At 45.1% G+C, this 21,248-nt stretch overlaps 1 protein-coding gene across 1 annotated transcript in view; it reads right to left on the bottom strand.

Annotated features, from left to right (window-relative positions):
• Positions 1-18,536, bottom strand: part of T265_01910 (hypothetical protein) — a gene marked incomplete at both ends in the record, with an annotated part of 29,621 nt that extends 11,085 nt beyond the window's left edge. The window contains 8 exons of the mRNA XM_009166036.1: positions 733-1,289; positions 2,485-2,850; positions 4,059-4,328; positions 4,616-4,667; positions 7,552-7,980; positions 13,432-13,586; positions 14,566-14,711; positions 18,422-18,536. Of these exons, the coding sequence (XP_009164300.1) occupies positions 733-1,289; positions 2,485-2,850; positions 4,059-4,328; positions 4,616-4,667; positions 7,552-7,980; positions 13,432-13,586; positions 14,566-14,711; positions 18,422-18,513 (2,067 nt within the window). The remainder of the gene's footprint in view (positions 1-732; positions 1,290-2,484; positions 2,851-4,058; positions 4,329-4,615; positions 4,668-7,551; positions 7,981-13,431; positions 13,587-14,565; positions 14,712-18,421) is intronic.
• Positions 18,537-21,248: the final 2,712 nt, after the last annotated feature.

The following is a 21,248-nucleotide window of genomic DNA, read 5'->3' as shown; positions in this document are numbered from 1 at the left end:
TATATATATATATATATAGGCCACGAAGATTTGAGGACAGGGAACAAACGCATAGTTCTGGAAGTAGACGACTTCGATTTGGGAGGACTGATGTGAACAAGTTTCTTAACAAATCGCTCAACCCGTACCCTTCCATTTCACTAATTCCGTTCCCCCTAGTACCCTAATCCAAGGGACAAGAATTTTACCTTCTTGTCTTACCCTGGGTCCTTGGATTAGCTCTACTATTAGATCGTCAAACCATACATCCATACACGCACCTGTTGGGCTGTTCACTACACGGATACGATACTTTTATCATTCAATATTACGACGGTGTGTGACTGAACGAGATATCACCAAATCACACGAACTAAAGTAATTGTGCCCCAGTGCGTCTAGTTCTCCAGGCGTGTATTAAATGGGGAAGAATTACACTTACGAGGGTCAAATGGAAGGGTCAACTAGTTGGCCATTTCTGTCCCTGAGTGCCTCTATTATTTGAGCGCATACTTGAATTCCATTTACCATTTCCCGCTGAACTACTTACACCTAAAAACCAAAGAGCTCGTACCGACGGTGCCATTCTAGCTTCGGTCAAGCTCAAGTACGTACTGCGTGCCATGAGGCTCGGTCGGATGATGGTGAAGCAACGTGAACATTCTGATTTCAGGTCTGATAGAGGTTCTGAACGAACGTGTACACAAAACAGCACACAAACTAAAAAAGCGAAGACAACATTGAAATACTTACCTTTAAATCAAATTGAACAACGATGCCATTTTGGCCACCAATAAACATGCTACTGGTACATTGATGGAGAATCATATCAATAACGGCCGCTGTACCACCATCAAATGCGTGGAACTCCCCAAATTTGACAGACTGCTTAGGGGGCGGCGAGGATGGCGGAGTCACTATGGAATGGGCACCTTCGGAAAGCTCCACAGTCGAGTCTGGTAACGTCGTTTGATGAAAGGAATATTGTGTAGTGGATGGTCCTGACTCCTCAGGTTCTGCTTTCACCATCTTTCGAATTTTGGGCGGTTTCCGTGACAGTGGTTTGACCAGATGTGATGCGACTTGGTCGTCATCAGAGGAGTCACATGAATCGGTTGCATTCGAAAGTACGGCCGATTTAGATGCTATTGGATATTGATCAGTCGAAGAAGTTTGTTTCTCACGTTGGTATCCACCACCGGCCAAAACGCTGCCACCAATCTCCGGAGGTTCGCCTTTGATCAGACAGGCTGAATAGCAAAGTGAAATAAACGGAACACAAGGTTTGACAGGCAGATCAGTCCCGTACTCTTGAGGGAAATGGCGCGGGGGCGGCAGTGGAGTGCATTAGTTTATCGGAAACACAACCATGGATTCCATTCATTCATTAAATAGCACGTTTTAAGTTCATATGCACCAATCGTCCCCCACTTCCGAAAGCAAACTCCATGGATATAGATGAAAAATACAAATGACAGACCACCTCTACTGAAAAAAACAGATGTTAAATATTCGCTTGTGTATACTAATGGAATTTCACTTTTACATACGTACTAACAATTTTCCCCTGCTTTCCCAGGGGCACTGCTTCCGAAGCACTCAAATGGGCGCCTTGCACGGGGTTAGATATAATCTTTTTATCGTTCGTCGTCAACATCATCATCACCAAAAATGGTGCTTACAACGATGCATCAATGCCGTCCTCATCTGGTGTCTATCAAACGCACCTCAGTGAATGCCATGATAGGTTATAGGGTAACTTCGATTATTTCTGAAGTATATCATTATTGAGAAGCATAAGCATATTGAGAAGTAAAAGCAAAGACAGTACATGACGAAACTTGGTGAGTGACGGGTGTCGCCAGCGCCCTGGCACAAATGAGCTAACGTTGGCATTCATTTTTTCGCCATTGTAGACTGGGTAATGGCTATCAACAGACCTCAGCGCTCTTCGCTTCCGAATACTGTTCCCTCGGATCTGTCTAAGCATAAGCGGCTTGCACAATCCGCCACTCAATGAATCAGCTACCGACAGATCCATTTCGGATGTCAATCAATAATCAGCCCAGAAAGATACGTATGGAAAGCGACACAACTAAGCTTTATCGCCTACCGTAGCGTCTCTACAAACAGCCTCTATTACCTGACCTCCAATGTTGAATACAATGCCCAATTGCGGCTTTAGTGAAACATAAAAGCAACAAGAAACATCTATGACAAACGGTACAAAACACTACTCGCATCGAGGAGGTTGAAGTAAAATGAACGAAAAATCGAGCAGACTTGCGACGACCTACTGCAGGTACTTTGTGGTTCAATGCCATACGGAAACCTCAAAGAATCGAGCAACTGCACTGGAGTAAAGATGATGTGTTTATAAAAATTATTTAGTGTACGAGAACCGACATTTTGGCAAAAATTAGTGCAAGAATGACCCAATTCGGTCACTGCAAAAGGAAAACGGTTGAGAAAGTCAGAAGCTGACAGTTAAAGTGAGTTGCCCACCTGGCCGTTTAGGTAATTCAGGCGGGGCTGGAGTTTGTGGGGCAGTCGGCGGCGCGGATTCCACGGTACTTGTGACTGCGTTGACCCCAACTACAGTTGCCTTGGCAGCCGTCTGCCTCAGCATTTGATCAACCTGTTCAAAGGTGAACTGCCAACTATCTGGCGACTGGATAGCTTGCCGAATCAACGCCAATCGCTCAAGATCGATACCATTCGTCGACGACGTACTGTCCAAACCTACCGGATTTGGCAAAAGGTGTGTCTCTCTTGCAGAGGGAGTCAAACTTGGAGGTTGGTGTGCAACATGCACACCTGAAGTGGCGTGATCACCCAGGGACATTACTGTTTGAGATGGCGAGTTGAGTGCTGTGAAGAGAGGAATCAAAGGAAACGTAAGTCATCAGTTTCCTAGACAAATATCCAGTGATATAAAACTTAAGTGCAAGAAGGGGTCGATGCCATATTACCGGTTTGGGAGGAAACTTCTTTAGTTCACGAGAAGCGTACAAGTTAGAAACATGTTACCAGCAACTTCCCTAATAAACGCATTTAAATTACAATGAGGGCACGTAGATGGTTGAAGACGTCTCACTTATTATTTTTTAAAAAGCCTTTTGAAGAGTGTGGACATCAAACGCTTCGCAGTGGCGGCCCATTCAAGGATGATTCACCATTGTGGATCGGAAATCTCTTGACTCCAACAATGTTCTCCCTTGGTCGATCACCACTCCGTTAATTTATTTATGGCCCACCTGGTTTCTTACGGCTTCCACCACCAACTCTGGTAAAAGACCTCTTCAACGCCCACGCCCTTACCACTTCAACATTGCAAAATTCACTATCTGTCGATACAAAACCCGTGTGATAGGAGACACGAACCATGATATGATATGGAGCCACGATTCACTTACAGAAGTTGCCTGAGAAAGCTCTAAAGATAACGACAATTGTAAACATCACACAAGAAAGATGTTTCATTCAGTGCACAGTGGTTTCAGCTAGTGAAACGGCACATGAGACGGAAGCGAGATGAACTAGACATCCGATTTATAAGGTGGAGAATGAGTCTTGGAAGAGACCGCTCGTGGCAGCGATGTCTGTAGGATAGGTGTCAGGACGAGTGGTGTATTCTTCATGCGAGCATTCACCGGTGAACCCCTAGAGTCCGTATTGGAAGTAAAATGAACAAAGAATTTGTTTTGCTAGCCAAATAACTAGCTACATCTTACACCATCCACGCAAGGGTTATGAAACTGACCAACTGATCAATGAATAACAAGCAATATATGGTCAATACTGGGTACCCACTGATTCCCACAGCGGCTGATAGCCATGAGAAATTCAGCAAACCGATATTAACGGTGATGTCAGTAGTAATAATATCAATTTCCTGACTTGCAATCTGGATAGTTAACCAGAATAGATTACCCAGTAACCAGGCTGGGGGTGTGTGTGACACCACTTGATATGCACGAGCGTTCAGAAGAAAATATTAAAATAATGAGTCTGCCGAGAGCCCTTATCTGGTCTTAATGTGAAGCAGGCGGTTAACAGAGAGGGATATTCAGATTTACTTGTAGTAAAAGCACTTGCATCTCCATGTGCAGCATCACCGGGTTGTCTTGCCGGTTGCTTGTCGGCGATGTTGCGGCCGTTGACAGATGAAGATGAACAATTCACTGGTTCGCCAGGCCGACAGGAAGCAGCAACTGGAGCAACCGATGCCACTTGTTTTTCAGAAGATAGACGATCGGGTAAGAGTGAACCAGAAATGACTGGTAACTCGGTAGATAACGAAGGACGCCGACTGACATTCTCATCCTCTGAATCCGACTGGGCCAATCCTACGTTATAAACGTAACAATAAGACATTCTGTTTATCTGTGCAATTTGAGGGTTGAATCAAAAGAAAACGAAGCTTGATAAAGCGTCTTAGAATAAACAACTTCCAATGAAGCTGAAGTTTTTGATTGAATTGTGTGCGACTGAGCATTCGATTCAAGATGGGAGGAGTGTTTAGACGTAAAAACACCAAAGGCACTTCTAACGATATGCGACACCAAGATAAGAAAAAAGGCTGTCAATGGTTTTCACTCGAATAAGGCTAAGGCATCCAAAGAGTGGAACATACCTCGCAGCAGATTCTTCCTACGAGCCTTTAAATCACGCCTTTCTGTTCGAACCTGAAACAGGAACCACACAAAGTACACCTATGAGTACTATGCCGACAAACTGAATAACTCCGTTACCTTGACTGTCAGTGTTGGGGTCCAGTCCGTGTAGTCTCAAGAACGAGGCCAAAGTGCATGGACACCTGCATAAATATATTTAAGTTCCAGTTCGCAACAGACACTGAATGCAATGCCGATGACAGAATTCACCAGCGGCCAAACAGGAGCGCATACATGCGATATAACTCCAACAAAATCGGCTTAAACGCCACTAGTCGACCCAGTATAGGTAGCATGCAAAGATGAATATTACAATGTCGCACAGGTATGCAACGTGGAATGCTTTGTCTACTACCTTGGCACACGCCGCTCAGTAAAAGGATCTTGGGTGTGTGCCGGATTGAATGAGGCTTGGGTGAGCGGAATTCGGCTACAGCGCACCGGAAGACCGCGCCATCATAAAATCACTCAGCATGAGTAGAGCGGGAAATGACCGAAACATGGAACATGGGTATGCTAGCGAAAAGTAACTCATAGAGGGGTCTGATGATCACAAAAAAAAACTCGGGTGTGATAAACCAGGTAACGAACGGTCGGATAAAGTGTGCACAGAACATGGTCTTAATTAAGAGGTTAGTGTGGGAGACCTGAGGGGCATCACTATGTTCTGGCCATTTAAACTACTTAATAAATCCACTCAAGTTAAACTGAAAAGCCCGGCATGCAATCTATTACGCAGAGGTTGTGACCATAATTCTAACCACACATAACGACGTTACTAACTGGAAACCTCAACACCGCCTGACATAAACGATGAATTCATATTTCACCTTATCTAGGCAGATGCAACCACCATGTGGCTTCAACTGAGCATGCACCAACTGAGTCATGCAAACTAGCGGAGAGAGAACTGGTAAAAGCAACAGCACCAGTGAAATATAACAGGACAGGGTGATTCACTTGATTGATGGGTAGGGTTTATTCCTTTTTCTAGAGTGTTGAGAGTTTGAACCAACACGCACCGTTTCCTCTGTATCAGGACAGGGTGTGCGCGTATGTAGTTTACGTGCGCGTTCCCACGTCCCCTTGACAAAAGCACAAGCACAGTGAAACGTTTTAAAGTTTAGTCATGAGTTCAGACTCTCCCGTTTGCTGTGGACAAGGATTTCTGCAACCTAAGTTATCAGGCCACAAGGTGTTGACCCACATTGCTGTCCTCTGATTTGAAACCTTTCACATTACACATCACGTAGCTCCCGATTTACACGACCGATTGGGAGCCACGTAATGGCCCCAAATTTCGCAGTAAAAAATTCTCCTACTGGCCGAAACAGTAAACAGCGCAAAGGGGAAAACGGTATTGAGAAGGTTCCCGTTGAAACAGGGTCAGGAAACAGATTGTACGTTATCAAAACCATTCGTTGTTTGACGATGAGCTGTGTAAAGAAGACTCAAGGTTGAATCTACCAGAAACTAACCTGTACTGTTACCACCAGATAAGTGAATGCCAAGTTCATGAGGCTTACAAAAGGAACTTGATGTGGTCAACTAAACTTCGTAAAGTTAGGTTTGAAGAAACGCTATCAGAGAAGGACGCATTAAATCCACTTTTCTCACTAAAGTCAGTAAGGCATTCTCGAATTGTTTGGTGCTTGAATAAAGAGCTTGCGGTGGAGTCAAGAACACGCCAAGCAGACGTTTCGCCACTGAATCTGAAGAAGGATCTCCCTCTTTGTACAAACGCATATGCTTTTTTAACCATGATAAATTGAAGCTCTTTTGTCCATCTTTCATGTTTTACTGAGCCTGTGTTACGGATGTGTACGCTTATATCTCGTTCCGTGGTAACCGACTGCAGCTGAGCTCGTGTGAAGTAAACGTGCTCACAAAGGAAGTTCGCTTACGACGCAATGACTGAATGACGCCCATTGGCAGAACGTCCAATCGAAACGGGAATTTAGCGGAATATCGGTGAGAGTGAAGGGCAGTTCACTGGATAAGCCCACTTTGACAGTCCGGTTTCGACTTGATGGAAAACGTCACCATATCTCGCCTTCACAATCTGGCGACTGATTGTTTGGGACGTAAAGAAGCCAAAAAACCGAGCTATTTTCTAACGTGACGTGGATGGACAAAGTTGTATGTCACGGACACAAAACGCACAGACGAACAAATTACAGTACGTACGACTGCAGTTATCGGTGACACTAAGTAACACATCTGTAACGCGACCGACCATGATGATGAAGTAAACACCGGATGACTTGACCAGCGCTCAGGAGGCAACACCTGCATGGCTCTTTGAAGCCCATTTCCCCCGGAGGCTAATACTTTGGACCAGTTCTCTTGGGGGAACCCTCCAAAAAGGTCGACTGTTTTACCACTCGGCCTCATGAATATTCGGTTGAAACATCGGACTGCATGATACACAGGCATCATGCACAATTCGTCAGAATCACACATGCAAATAGTTACCACCAACAACCTCCGATGTCTGTAGATACAAAAGGCTTTTGGAAGCTTTTCTAAGCATTTACTTAGTAATTTATTGGCATGAGTTCAGAATTTCTAGGTTTGAGAGTCATTTACCATTTGTCAGCAAAGGCAGGTATGGAGAAATTTAGGAACGTTAAATTTCGACCTTATTCTAGGAAGTGTAGCGGAATAGGAAAAGGGTTTATGAAATACACCAAGGGTTGCGTTCAGGATAAGACTAATAAGGACACGTGGTAAGTTTATCTTTTGACGCAAAGTCCACAGTACGAGAAGTGGTAAGCGATGACTGAGGACAAACGAAAACCAACCCTTGGTTACCACGTCGTTGACAGAACGTGCTACACATCCTGAAAAACGCTATATCAGGACAGATGGGTAAAGGAGGATAAAATGAACTCACTTCGGCTAATGCCGTCTGGAGCTGATGGAGCTGCTTTTCCAAATTCATTTGCTTCACTTTTAAAGTTTCCAGTTTTTGTGATATTTCCAAAGCCTCTTGCATCCTTCTCAGATCTCCGCCTGCTTCATGTGTCTCGGGGACCGTCGGCGAACTGGGAGCACTCGGGACTTTCTCTACAGTGGACGACACATCTGTCATATCAATGCTCAGTGAGTTTGGACGTGAATGTCTATTAGTTGATACCTCACGGCTTGATCGTGCACCCCGGGGAGACCCAGTAGGAGGGAATTTATTCCGCTCAACCATTGGGCGCCCCCTGGTACAGCCAGACAGCCTGTGCTCACCACGGCTATGCAGAGACATGTTTCTTTTTGGAGGGGACAAAGCCGTGGTTTGCCGTTTTGATACATCAGGTCCGACTGTTTCAAGCTGCGAAAAACAATGTGATGGTAAAGAAGACAGGAGAGGTCAACAATTAAACCTCTGAGTAGGTGGAATACTAACCGTATAGGTTAACCGTTAAACGAACTTCTAAGGTTAACGGGAACTTGTAGACAACACTAGGGTTCATCCTGTTTGGGCCCAATGAGTGCTTGCGAGCAGTGGGTTTGCAACAATCTTCTGCCCCTCTAAGGAGAAAATTTTTCTGGTATTGAATTTACACAACCTTGTGTATTATTTTTAGGGTGGACGGACAAGTAACACGTCAGCTAAATGCGCAGCGCAACGGGTGCACCAAGGTCAGTTGCGTCGAAATTCAGAATATCGACGTACACTTCCTCACTAGCAAGATATCCAATCGAGTCACATATTTTTGCAAACCCAGTTTGCAGTTTTCCATCACCTATGCTACAAAGTAGGATATCTTTATGTAGCTTTTTTCGAAAGAGAAATACAATAAAAAAACTGCTCCAGAACTTTTATCGTGCCGAAGTTACCAGAAAAAGAGTGACTGAATGTAGGATAAAGTGAAGTGAATGGCTGCATTTCACAAAGAATGCACCTCCAAAGCTCGACGTAAAGGTACTACCGGGAAGTGGTGGTCAGCCTTCAGTGCTTCATTAAAGATTCTGTGGGCTACAATGACTTGAACTTCGTCCCAGTGGATTCGAACCCGAAACTCATACTTATGTATGAACCAACTGAGGTGGTAGACACATCGGTTTACCTAAATAGCTGTATCAGTCCCGTCGTCGAGCCAGAGATGATATTTCAATCCGGATTGGAAAGGATAGGAAAGTGTGCCACCAGTCGGACATATGTAGCATTGTAATATGGGTAAGAAAACTGGCCGCCTAGAACGTTAAAATCTTTTTCAGTGTTTGAAAGTCGGTGTCTTCAGGGCATTGTTCGAGTCCGGTGAGAACAGCGGATCAGTGATGTTGAAATAAGTCGAACAGTTTCCGGAAGAAATAACTTGCCCAAATTATCAGGCGCCACAGGTTGCGTTGGCTTGGTCATGTGCTTCGCATTCCAGTCAAACAACTTCCTCGGAGAGCTATGCTTGCCATGGGAGGTCAAGCAATGACTTGGCAGTGAAATATCGAATTCAAGCACACCATTGCCGTCTCCAGGGTTTAGTCTCGTGTCGGAATGGTCCCCTTCTACGGGTTCACTGTTGTAAGCGACTATAGTGTTCCTCCCGAAAAGTGGGTGACCATCAAAAAACGCTTACAATTGCGGGTCCCACGGATTTACGTCTAAATGACTAGCGTCATTAATGTTTCCATCCAATTCTACCAGATATGACAAGGTAGATGTGAAAACAATTCTTTTTTGGATCTTTAAGTAATCAGTCTGAGGCATTTCTCTTTTAAGGACCTTTGAACAACTGGTGCTGTTCGGTAACAAGCGGATTTCACGAAACTAGACTCCTTTAGAAAAGCCTCGGTAGGTGATGGGGGCGTTCTTTGGAACACGTTCCCCAAACAAGACTTGCGTTACGCTCAGTATGAAAAGTTTTATTGCTTTGATCCACATTGTTTATAATAACAGACAGAAACGAATTGATTCGTCTGTTTCTCCAACTCATCACGTCGGAGGATACTTTGGTCGTTTTATGATTAGACCGTAAAACTTGCAACGGGATTTTTGAAACCTACGTATTCCATCTGGCCTTCTAATTTTGCTGCCTTTTCCTGCAGAACTGTTACAGGAATTGCAACATTTTTGGCATAGGCCTGAAAACATTACTTATTTATTAGTCCCACGTAATGCCAAAACTTTTGTATCCTGTCGAGGCAAACCTTTCCTAAGGTACATGATGGCACTCTTTCTGGAATTCCCTGTGAACTAGCGACTGCACTGTACTGTTAAATGGAATAAGGAGTTAATATTGCAATCGAAAACGGCTTGTCATCCGAAGCGAGAACAAAACTCTTGAGGAGTTTAATTTAATCTCGCGCACGTGTGACAGATGACTGGGATGAGGACGGTGCCGATTGTTTCATTCAAAACGGTCAGCGTTCCGTCGGAAGGACCACTATCACCATCTTTGAGAGCATAGCATCAATGCACAACACTGATGCTTCGTTGCATACAACCATGATTTATTTGAAAGCCTTATTGATGAGAAAAAATAAAAGTGGATCGGAAGGTAATTAGAGCTAGCCCATCACATTCACTCCTCCAGACACTCATTCAGGCAATCTGGATAGAAACTGACAACACGAACGCCATTGACATTCATCAACAGTCACATCTAACAGCGTTCCCATCCACACACACAGATGATCACGTAGAGTACCTATCCTGGAAGGCGACTCGCACTGACAGTACCCAGACGTTTCATAATCTCCATCATAACTCTCTGCCAGATCGAACGTTGACCATCTCTCTACACGCGCCACTCTGAGATGGGCATGGAAAACAGAACTCCCTCCGGCAAACGATGATGCAACATAGCCTAACTACCGCATATTCTGGCGCTGAACATATCCCCCTGGACAACGGATTTTTAATAGTATCGTTGCACACACGCTGACACAAGCCTACAGCGAATACGCGAAGAAATTTCAATTCCACCACTCTATGATGCTGTTTCTCGGGAGTACAGCAAAACAACCCCATTGTAGGCTGATACACGTCCCTGGAGATTCAACATGCCGGCTTGCCCCCATTGGTGTCGCAAATTGGCAAACGCTATCCACGCCTTGGAGATCTGTGCACGGACCTCATCTGTCACATTACAGTCGGAACTACTACAACTTTCGATATACGCAAAACGCTCCAGCAAACGCTCGAGTACCTCTCCCCGGATTATGAGTGGTGTGTGCAGCGACTGCAAGTCCAGAAGCATGACTTTGTGAGTGCAAAGCCGAAGGACGGCATGACTTCGGTCAGTTCATCCAAAAACACCTGCGTCATCTCCTCTCCGAAGACGAGAACGATGTGGTCTGCATATTCCAGATCGACAAGGCTTTTTCAGCAGCTAGTTGAACACCAGAGTTATGAAGCCCGCCCAGCGTTCGTTGCATTGTCTCGTCCATCACCAAACTGAAAAGGAATGGAGAGAGTGGGCACCACTTTGTGTACGGAAGCTTATATTCACAAACTTCTGGGGCATTTCGTGCTGGGAAAACATTCCATGGAGAACACAGCGGTCAATCGAGTCAAATGCGCCATGGAAATCCAGGAATATCAAAATTGTTTGTGCGTGTGGCGCTGTTATAGCACCTGATAGGGTGTGCAGATTCGGCCAACACAATTACCAGGTCATAATCTCGTTTACTGCTCACGAGTTGGTGTTTCACGTGCCATCATAAAGCGATGAAGGATAAGTGACGCCGATAGTCTCCTTACGACCGAAATCAAGCTGATTCTCCTGTGATTACCGCATTCACCACGAGCTACTTTTTGAGAATGAGCACCATCACTGATTCTTCCTAGTTGTTGGAGATATCATTGTTTTTTAAGACACAGGCAAACAGATCAGAGGAGGACCTTACCTCCATCTTTGAACAACGCGGGTCGGAGGTCATCTGGACCATGGGCTCGGTGAGAGAGAATACAGCCTAGACCTCCAAGGCCATAGAAGCTTCCAGATACACCGTCCGCTTTTCTACTTCAGCTGTACTATCCAAGTGAGAGGCATCGAGTGGACAACATAATTTCTATTCAAAGTATTTGGCCCATGGTTCTTTTCTGTTCAATATGGTCACGTCAATTTGCTCCGTGATGGTTTCACCCATAGGTGGTTTCCGGGGGCTGCTACATGGATCAGGTGAAATAATTTTCGGGCATAGCAGAAGTTCTGGGCTTCTTCCATTTTCCTAGTATCCGAGTACACTAGACCTAACGGTCGGCACGTACGCTCACTTTCACTTGACGTCTGCTAATTCGTCGGGCCAAACTACGTTCGGGGCCGGGAGAAAAATTTCGCTGAGATTCAACCAATGGCAGTCTGTTCAGTCTGATATCCAGTGCTTGATCGGACCCAGTAGCGCCGTGTTGCAGGTGAAGCACCCATAACTGTGCAAGCTGTTGGAGGACACCGTGTAGTCACACACAACTTCGGTTATTCCAGAAGTTAGAATTGCATAAAAAGTCTGCGGTCAGAATACAGCTGAAGTAATCGCTCGCCATTGTCCGTCGATATCGAGTTAAATCGAATTGGGTCTGAGATGCGCTAAGCCTGCCCACTCGTGCACTCAGATCTCTGGCAATCACAGCGATACCTGAGCTTTTGGCATAAAAACTTGTGTCATAAAACTTGCATTTGATAGCCTCATGGCTATAGTCGGTTGGGACAAAGCAGACACGACAAACAGATAACGATCAACGTCCTGCTTGTGAGGCTCCTTTACGGACGTTGCCCACGAACCACAAAGAGGCGAATATCAACGGGTATCTAGTCTAGCAAGGATCCTTCCGTTCGATCGTAGGCATCTCTACTGATGCCTGAGTCGCAGGTTCAGTTAGCATATGAAGTACCCAGAAATAAGACAAGTCTGTAAATCCGCCACGAGAAACATATATCAGTATAACACAACAGATCATGACAACATGGATTAAGCAGAGAAATGTGTAGTGAACTGCTGCTGTTGACGGATCCCACCCTTATTGCAACGGTGAACTGAGCAGTCGAGTCAGACCAACTGAACTGCTTTACTTTGTTCAGTGAACAAGTGACCGGTGTTCGATACCGAACGCGATGATGCTACAAACCCAAAATGCCGGTTTGTTTTGAACACTTATTCATGCCAATCGCAGTAGGTGGATGCCTGGCTTCTATCGCATGTGAACGGCCAGTCCTAGCTGATGTACCAAAATGAAACTAACCGTATTGGGAAGCCGGTTAAGAACGTTGGCAACTGGTAGATTTTGCATGAGATACCAAGGTACTGTGGACAATGGGATGAATATAAGTCCTCCAGAACGTTCAGATGAGGCCAGTGTCAATGGGTGAAGTAAATATTACCGGAAAATGATAATCGTTCAGCCGTAGCACCCTTTCAATACCTAGCTGCCATGTCACCAGAAAAAAACCACAAGGGCTAGGATACTGCCGGGTCCAAGCCTAGACAGGGGAAGTCGAGAGACAGAGCTCGGATTCGAACTACGGACCTTCCAGTCAGTAAATCCGTGCTCTAACTACAGACCGAAAGACTGCGGGTTGATATGATAATACACAAAAAAGCTTGAAAAATTGTCCGAGAGCTAGCCCACTGTCAGTTACCAACGCAAGTATAGATAACGACAACACAAAGTATTCACAATCCACCGAATTTTCGCTTCAAGACACCGAAAAAACAGGTGCAACGGTTTCTAACCCTTTTGATTATCGGGAATAAAAAAACGGATAATTCGATGAACAAGGACGCAAAAGAGGACGGGTAAAGTAGTGAAGGAAAAGAAACAATCAAACAACAGCTCACTTACAATATTCAACATAAGACCACCTTGCAGTGGAGGCGGAACTGACAGATTGGTATCGAGTTTTTCGACAGAGGTAGTAACCTTATTGTGTTGATCGATTGTCTTCGTGTTAACTTGTCGTGATGTTCCCGTCATAGTAGTGGACTTCTTTTGTTCGCCTAAGGGATAGGCAGAATACTATCAACGGATACACTGTCAAACATTGTTGCAAATATCTCGCGCGATAGATGAACATGAAAAAAAAACTGCAAAGTCGAACAAACAATTTTGTATGCATGGGATCATCATGGACAACAACGGACAGTTAACAAGTGCTAGTGCTTGATTATCCGTAACTGGTGATCGTCATAGTTTAGAAGAAGATGAACAAAGAAGGGTCTAGTGTGTTGTAAAGGGCCTCACATCCCTAACGAGGGCGACTGAAAGTAAGGTGAAATGAACACGTTTCTGAATCGTGTCGGAGCAAGATGACATCAGCAGGACAGAATTTGCCGACCAAGTAAATGCGCAATATAGGACACAGAGCATAAAAATTCAGCTAGGCAGTCCGGTTAGAAGGTGACACGCTCATTATCAGGACCAGTTACGTACCCTGATCCATAAAGTTTCCACGAACGAGAAGAATATCATTGGATCAGGCTAGAATGGCGCGTACGAGTTAGTTTCAAATGATGTGGATGAACTGAGGGAGCACTGAACTACAGACAGAAAGCAGACGGCATCACACAGCTGATTTACAATTTAACCTTCAACATCAAACCATGTGCTATTAAATGTAAGACTGGTCCAGAGAATAGAGGTTCCTGAGGATGTTCTCAATGATGACATTTGGCTCAAGTGCCTCAACGTCCTCTCGTTTCAAAAGCCATTGACATATGAGAGTTACGGCGCATTGGTAGTTTTTGTATCCACAGGACTCCCGTTTGAATAGCCCTCTCTCTGTCCTCATGCAGTTATTCTGGTTAGTGCGAATCAATAAGCTGTGGACCAATGAGAACATATCTGTGTCGGGAAAAGAAACAGAGGTGTTTAAAAGAGAGTGATGTGAACGGGCAATGTAATCGCCTGCGACCTGAGGTGGCTATTTTCACGGATGTTTACGCGTACCAACATTAAGCGGAGTTATAACACACTCACCAGAAAGTAATCTGACCCGCTGGGATTCGGATGAATTATGTACAGATGAGTCAGAGTCTGAATGTTGTTTTTTCGCTTTGGTCGTATTGCCCGCAGAATGAGACTGTTTTCTGATAAAAGTGCTTGGGTCCTGCCCACCACCGTGACTAGATTCGAAAAATGAGGACAATGTATGAACCGAAGTGAAAAAATGGTTGAAAAATGCCTGAATCGATAAGAAGGTTATTGTACCGAAGAAGTTCAGAAAAAATCGATAGACTTAGTGTTGGGCCAATAGTGAATGAGTCGCACACGCTTCTCGTTCAACAAATTACTCAAAAAGATAATTTAAACGTGGAAATCACTGACGATCTGAGATACAACAATACCATTAATACCCTCGACCCTATAAACTCTCAGGCTGAGCTCAACCTACGGTCGAAGTATCCGGCCTATGGTGATTACAGCCTATTAACGAGCTTGTTGATAAAAGTGATGCCCCCAGCATCATATAGCTTTGCCCAGTTGGTAAAGTACAACGAAATGGAGAGCATAGGCATGGATACAAGGAGCCGCAAGAAGGGTGTGACCGACCGTGGGCTGTTGAAGAGTTTTTTAGCGGGCTTTGTAGTACTGCATCAAGTCTTTGGTTTTAGTGCTTCAAATGAGAATCCATATGATCAAATCAGTGTGAAAAATAGCGTGGCTTTTCAGCTCGTGATGAAAAAATTCCGGCTAACGTTTTTGAGGCCGATCGAGAAGATGCTTTCGAATGAATGTTAACTAATAGGAGTTTTCAAATCCAGGCTGCACTTTTTGTGGCCTAGCTTTTTAAGAAGTCTAGGTTAGTTTGAAGCCCCTCTACTCGGAAATTTTTTGTTATAAGTATTCCGGGAGGAATGTTCTGAATACGCAGACAACAAGCTAACCGTCTCGTCATTTTTAAGCCCGACCGGGCTTGTGCGGTGACCCATCGGACGTGTTTTCACATTCAGGCCAGAGTCAGTTTCTCTCGAGCAAATCTTTGCAACTGAGCTTATCAGAAATTTGTATTAGTACTGACGAAAAATTCCAATCATCGGACTTGGCAGAATAAACGGAGTCATTGCAGGCCAGTGATTCAGAAACCAGTTGCACTTCACAAGCGAAATGTGTTAGTGCTAGGGCTCTAGACAGGAAGAACACTATTTGCCTCACCCAACGCAACAGACTCGCAACCGCCATCGCACCACAGTGATCCATTTTCTAGCAAAGGTCAACAAACGTATCATTGTTCCAAGAAGTGTGTAACAACCTTATTTCTTTCGTTTCAGAAGAGCTTGGTAAACAATTGGTAGTTTTTATTTGCGCAACGTTTCGCTTTTGACACAAAAGCTTCCTTAGGCCAAGTGAACAGGTCACCAAATTGGCCAGGTTATAAGACAGACGGGGAACCAATCAGTAAGTCCTCTTTAAACTAGATCAGTGTTGAGTGTCAATTAACGGCTCTTGTCGGCTAGTGTGGATGCCAAAATCTTGAATTGATGGGTTGGAGGGATTCCAAATTAGTTCCCATCGCTTTTCGTTCCTTAATCTTCCACTTCAGGGTGCTTCACTTAATGATTTACCTCGGATGCCGCTGTTAGATTTTCCCTGGTCTTTGTGGGGTTGTGAGTGCTCCGACAATTTAATTTGAGGGGGGTTGAGGTGAAGTGGATTTCAGATGATGATCACTCTTACTTCTGATGACCGCACGCCAACATGTGTCAGCTCGAGTGACCCAAGACCGTGCTCCACACGCTAGCCAGTTCCACGCCTTCCAATCTGTTAACGCTTGGATGCTTGGTGATTTCTACCGCCTCGGCGATCAGTGTGTGACCTTATTTCTTGTCCACTGACTGTTAGAAGGCATTCCTCAGGTAGAGCGTGAATTTGCAAACCGGAAGGTCCGTGGTTAGCAACCGACCTCTGCCTCTCGACTTCCCCTGTCTGGGCTTGGGCAACCTGCCAGTATCCAAGCCCTCGTGCTTCCTTCGAGTGGCATGGCAGTTAGGCACCGAAAGGGTGATACAAATGAACGACTTTGACTGTGAAACACGTACGCAATGTATGTTGGTCCTAGCCATATGCTTTCCCCAAAAGGAAACAGGAAAATGAAATAGAAAGTACGGAACGGCCACACACTGAAGACGAGAGACTGGCCAGTTCATTGATGAGGATTTGCTCTGAAGTAATGAGAAGTCGGAGCAGCAGCACACTAAAAGTGATGGTTTGGGTGTTAAATTCAATATCTGCCAGTGTAGTTAACCACTTGTGTCGGATAGATGGGTCGAGATGGACCAAGTGGTTAGAGCGCGAATTTACTGGCCAGAAGGTCTGTGGTTCGAACACGACCTCTGCCTCTCGACTCCCCCTGTCTAGCCTTGGATAACCTGTCAGTATCCCGGCCCTCATGCTTTCTTCGGGTAGCATGGCAGCTGGGCACCGAAAGGGTGCTACACCTAAACGACTAGCCTGCATCCACATATGTCAACCTGATTGAGTATATTACCAGTGCTTTCATATTTCGTTGCCCGAACATTGACTAGCTATCGTTCGGTTGCATATAGTTAGTATAACGTTGGACAAAAAGACCTATCTGACATGTGAAATATATGGCTTAATCAGCTTAACTTATGCAACATAGCACTGTCCAAATACCATTCCACGTACACCAACATTGCTGACATGCCACTAGCATGATTCACATAAGCCAAGCAATAGTCCATTTTGCACCTAAGTGCGCCCGAATCAGTCTGACCAGTCCGGACCTCTACTAGCAAGCAGTAAAGGTAGCCATTCAAACTGGATTGCATTCTTCTGCCAATCACAGACACCAAAATGTGCTGCACTGCCAAACTGACCTCAAACACTAATGTTTTATTCGAAAACAAGTTTCTTGTTGTCCAAGTGGTACAGATCATCTAACAATTGACAATCGTTGTCTCAGAACCATAGCTCGAGTGAGTTGGTGTCGGCGAATCCGTAACGAGGCAGTTGGAAAGTGCGTTTTCGGTTGTGTAACGGGTACTTCCACTGAAGAATGTGTCCAGCACCAGAAGCTGCGTTGGTTGAGACATGTGTTACGTATGCCGAACCATCGTTTGCAGAAGACAGTGCTGTTTTCCACGCTCAACTCAGAGTGGCGTAAACAGAGAGGTGGCCAACCCTTAACCTGGCAAAGGAGTATGAAGGAGGTCAAGAAACGCTTGGGTGCTGTCGGTGCAACTCGCCTTCCAGGATGGGGATCGCGTGATCCTCAATGTGACTGGTTGGAGACACTACAAGATATGGCTGCCAACCGATGTCAGTGGCGTTCTTGTTGTCAGTTTCTGTCCAGATTACCTGAGTGAATCTCTGGAGGTGTAGGCACCTCGGAGTGTTTGTGTTAAGCTAGCACTAAGTCCCTTCCCCGTCCACCTTTACTCTTTTCTTTACAATAAGGCTTTCAAATAAGTCATGGTCGTACGGCAGTGAAGCATCAGTGTTGAACAGTGATGATGATGATGACACCCTTATGCTGATCTGAGGTATGTCATTTGTCCGGATATAGCTAGTTCAACGGGTGCTCGAATCACAATTTAGCGAAACAGTGCAATCCATCTGGGTGTCGCAGACATAATGGAAGAACTCGGACCATTTACTGTAGAAACCACACCTGAATTTTTAGTTCCCTGCATTAGGGTTCCGTATAGTAGAGATCCCATAAACAGCTAGATGCGCTTCGGAAAATCATAGTAAATAAGGTAATGTAGCTAAATACAACACTCCAGATTTGAGTAAACAACAGAGCAGCTGTTCGTCATACAACGGATACGTCAACAAGCAAATGAAACACTTATTCAACACATTTCCTCACCTTTTATCAGAGTAAAATTTGTGAAAATACCTTAGGGAAGAGTTATGTCGCTTTCCCTCAAGATGGCTTTTCCATGAATCCATGCTAGTCATGCCCCAGGCGTCACAGAGGGAACAGAAATGGACACTATGTCAAACTTGTAGACAAAGCAGAAAAACCTACACTGGTTGTTTTAGAGCACGTTGTGAAGCTTCGTATCGCTCGTGATGTTCGATGGATATGTCATGCTCATAACTCTCCTGAACAAGGGTAGGAAAATCGACACTGATTAACAAAGGACTAACTTTTTCTGACTTGAATGTCAAATCACAAATTCCGCACCAGTACGGATCCACGTTCATTGCGGATGCGCAAAGTACTTGAGGAAGATAGATAGGCTAAAAGCAAAATAAATATTATGAGTAACCAAGGGGGGACGAATGTCAGAAACAACTTCGGCTGTCCGCTGATGTTGACCAGCAAACGGATCCCACCTATGTTGTCAGGAAACAGAGATATAAAATATTCTGGTGACGACCATTGGTTCTCTTTCCCGTCTGGATTCATTTCTGCGACTCTTTGAAAGCCCAGTTCTTCTCTATCGTGGAGGTAACCGTGGTATGACAGCTGTTACAGATAAGATAACGAGGCTCTGATGGGTTTACCAAGGTGTGATGGATTATCGGTAAGGGTCGTCTCGTCTCAAATCGGTTTCACGTGCGAGAAGACCATGGTGTCCTGGCTACTACGTACTATCAGGATGTTACCATGCGACTCATGCCGACGGGCAACCATGGAACCTTGTGAATAGCCCCCACATACATAACGGTCACAGAAACAAAGATGAGATCAGATGGGAATGCTGATTACGAACAACGGGTCGGATTCCTGGAAACTCACGAGGCGGTCACTACTGTCATATAGACGGAAAATCTTCCAACAGGAAATTTTAAGGCAAACGGACTTTCCATCTGAAACTACGTGAAAGCAAAACATTTGGGAGCACTCAGTGGGGTTCCCTAAAACACCCACTCTGAGCAACTTACAAGAGAAACCCCATCGTCGATCAGTAGGCTTGCATTTCATTCTTCATTTGAATTTGCTGTTGCGCAACCGAGCAATCGTGTTCTAAGTATCTTGTCGCTGTTGTCTCGTCTCGTTTCGCTGGCACCAACCATGGTTCTGAGAAAACGTTTGCCAAAGATGTGAAGATTTTCCAGTTTCCCTACTCGTGGGGACCATGTCTCGCAGCCATACCACAAAGCAGCCTGCACCTCAGCCTATTGTATAGGTCACTTGAAATTCGTGGATATGTCACCTCGCCGTCATAGGTCTCTGATATTAACAAATGCAACCCAAGCCTTAGAGATTCGTAAAACATGTAAGATGATTCACAACCTCGATTGTCTGCTTTCGGGTTGTAAGCGACGTGTCTGGTGAGGGCATGTCCACGAGCATGACCCTTCACTTTGTGGGTGCAAAGCGCATCCAAAAACATCTATCGACTACATGTTTCAGATTGACAAGTTTGGCAGCCATATGAACACCAGGCCTTCGTCTGTTATATCCTTATTCACAAAACTTAACAGGAATAGGCATCTTTGTGTACGGGAACTTCTGGAGGGCGTTCTGTATATTCTCGTGTTTTTGAAGGTCTGAGAATACAAGAACGTACTATATCGACAAATACCAGCCGAATGGAGCTTCTCAAGCGTCATCCCAGTTATCAAAAATGGAGCGAAAACGTCGTGTGAAAACTATCGTTGTATCACCCTGGAATCTGCCGCATCTAAGGTGCTCTCTGGCATTATTTTGCGCAGGTTGATGGATTATCGGGGGAGACAGATTCGTGAGAATCAAGCTGGGTTTCGCCCTGATCGAGGATGCATCGGCAAATTCTTGAACAGCGCCACTCCTTCTCATGTCCCACGTTGGTCGTTCTTCTTAATTTGAAAGCTGCTTTTGATTTTGCCGATTGTTAGCAATTTTGGCAGTGTCTAACGATCAAGTATCCTTTCCGAATTTCTCTCTCTTATGAGGGCACTGTATGAGAACTCCGATGGGCAAGTACGAGTATCGGGAAAATCTCGCCTGAGTCCACCAGGTCTAGTGGTGTAAGACAAGGCTGTCCTCATCCCCTTTCCTCTTCAAACTTATTATTAATATTCTGCTTGCAATTTCTCTGCCTGCCTCTGAAACCCCGGGAGTCGAAATGCTCCCGGGACATTCCCTCAGACACTAAGGATGCAGACGATATTGCTCTCCCTAGTCCAGATCCCTCCCAAATGCAAACGATTTTAAATGACCTAAATAACTCTGCCACATGGTTTGGCATGCGCTTCACACCTGCAAATTGTAAAGTGCTGCTACAAAACTGGGTGGAGTGAAACCCACACCTCGTGCCCGCAGGTGAGCCAATCGACGTGGTAGATAAATTAGTTCGCCTGGGCAGCTGTATTAGTTCCGACGGACTAGCTGGAGATGAGAGTATTTCTCGAATCGGGAAAGCCGTGGGGCTTCCGCCAACCTCCAAAACCTATGGTGCCGACGTGACGTGAGTTTGTCTGTCGAGGGAAGAGTTTACACTGCGGTGGTGCGATCAACACTGCTTTATGGATCAGGGACACGGCCTCTGCACGCAGATGTCTGTCTGACCATGGGTGCCTCTGAAGCATTGGTCAGGTCTTGTGGGAATATCGGATTAGTAATGTTGAGGTACACCAGATGGTGTTAAGAAGAAGCAACTCTCTCGCGATAGATGAATTACTCACGCTTAATAGGCTGCACTGGTTGGGATATGTGCTCCGCATACCAGAAAACCGTCTGTCTCACAGAGATTTTCCCCCAG

Source organism: Opisthorchis viverrini (assembly GCF_000715545.1).
Source record: "Opisthorchis viverrini unplaced genomic scaffold opera_v5_21, whole genome shotgun sequence".
Lineage (NCBI taxonomy): Eukaryota > Metazoa > Platyhelminthes > Trematoda > Opisthorchiida > Opisthorchiidae > Opisthorchis > Opisthorchis viverrini.
Note: the sequence above shows the minus strand (reverse complement) of the source record. Positions and strands in the feature narration are given on the sequence as shown.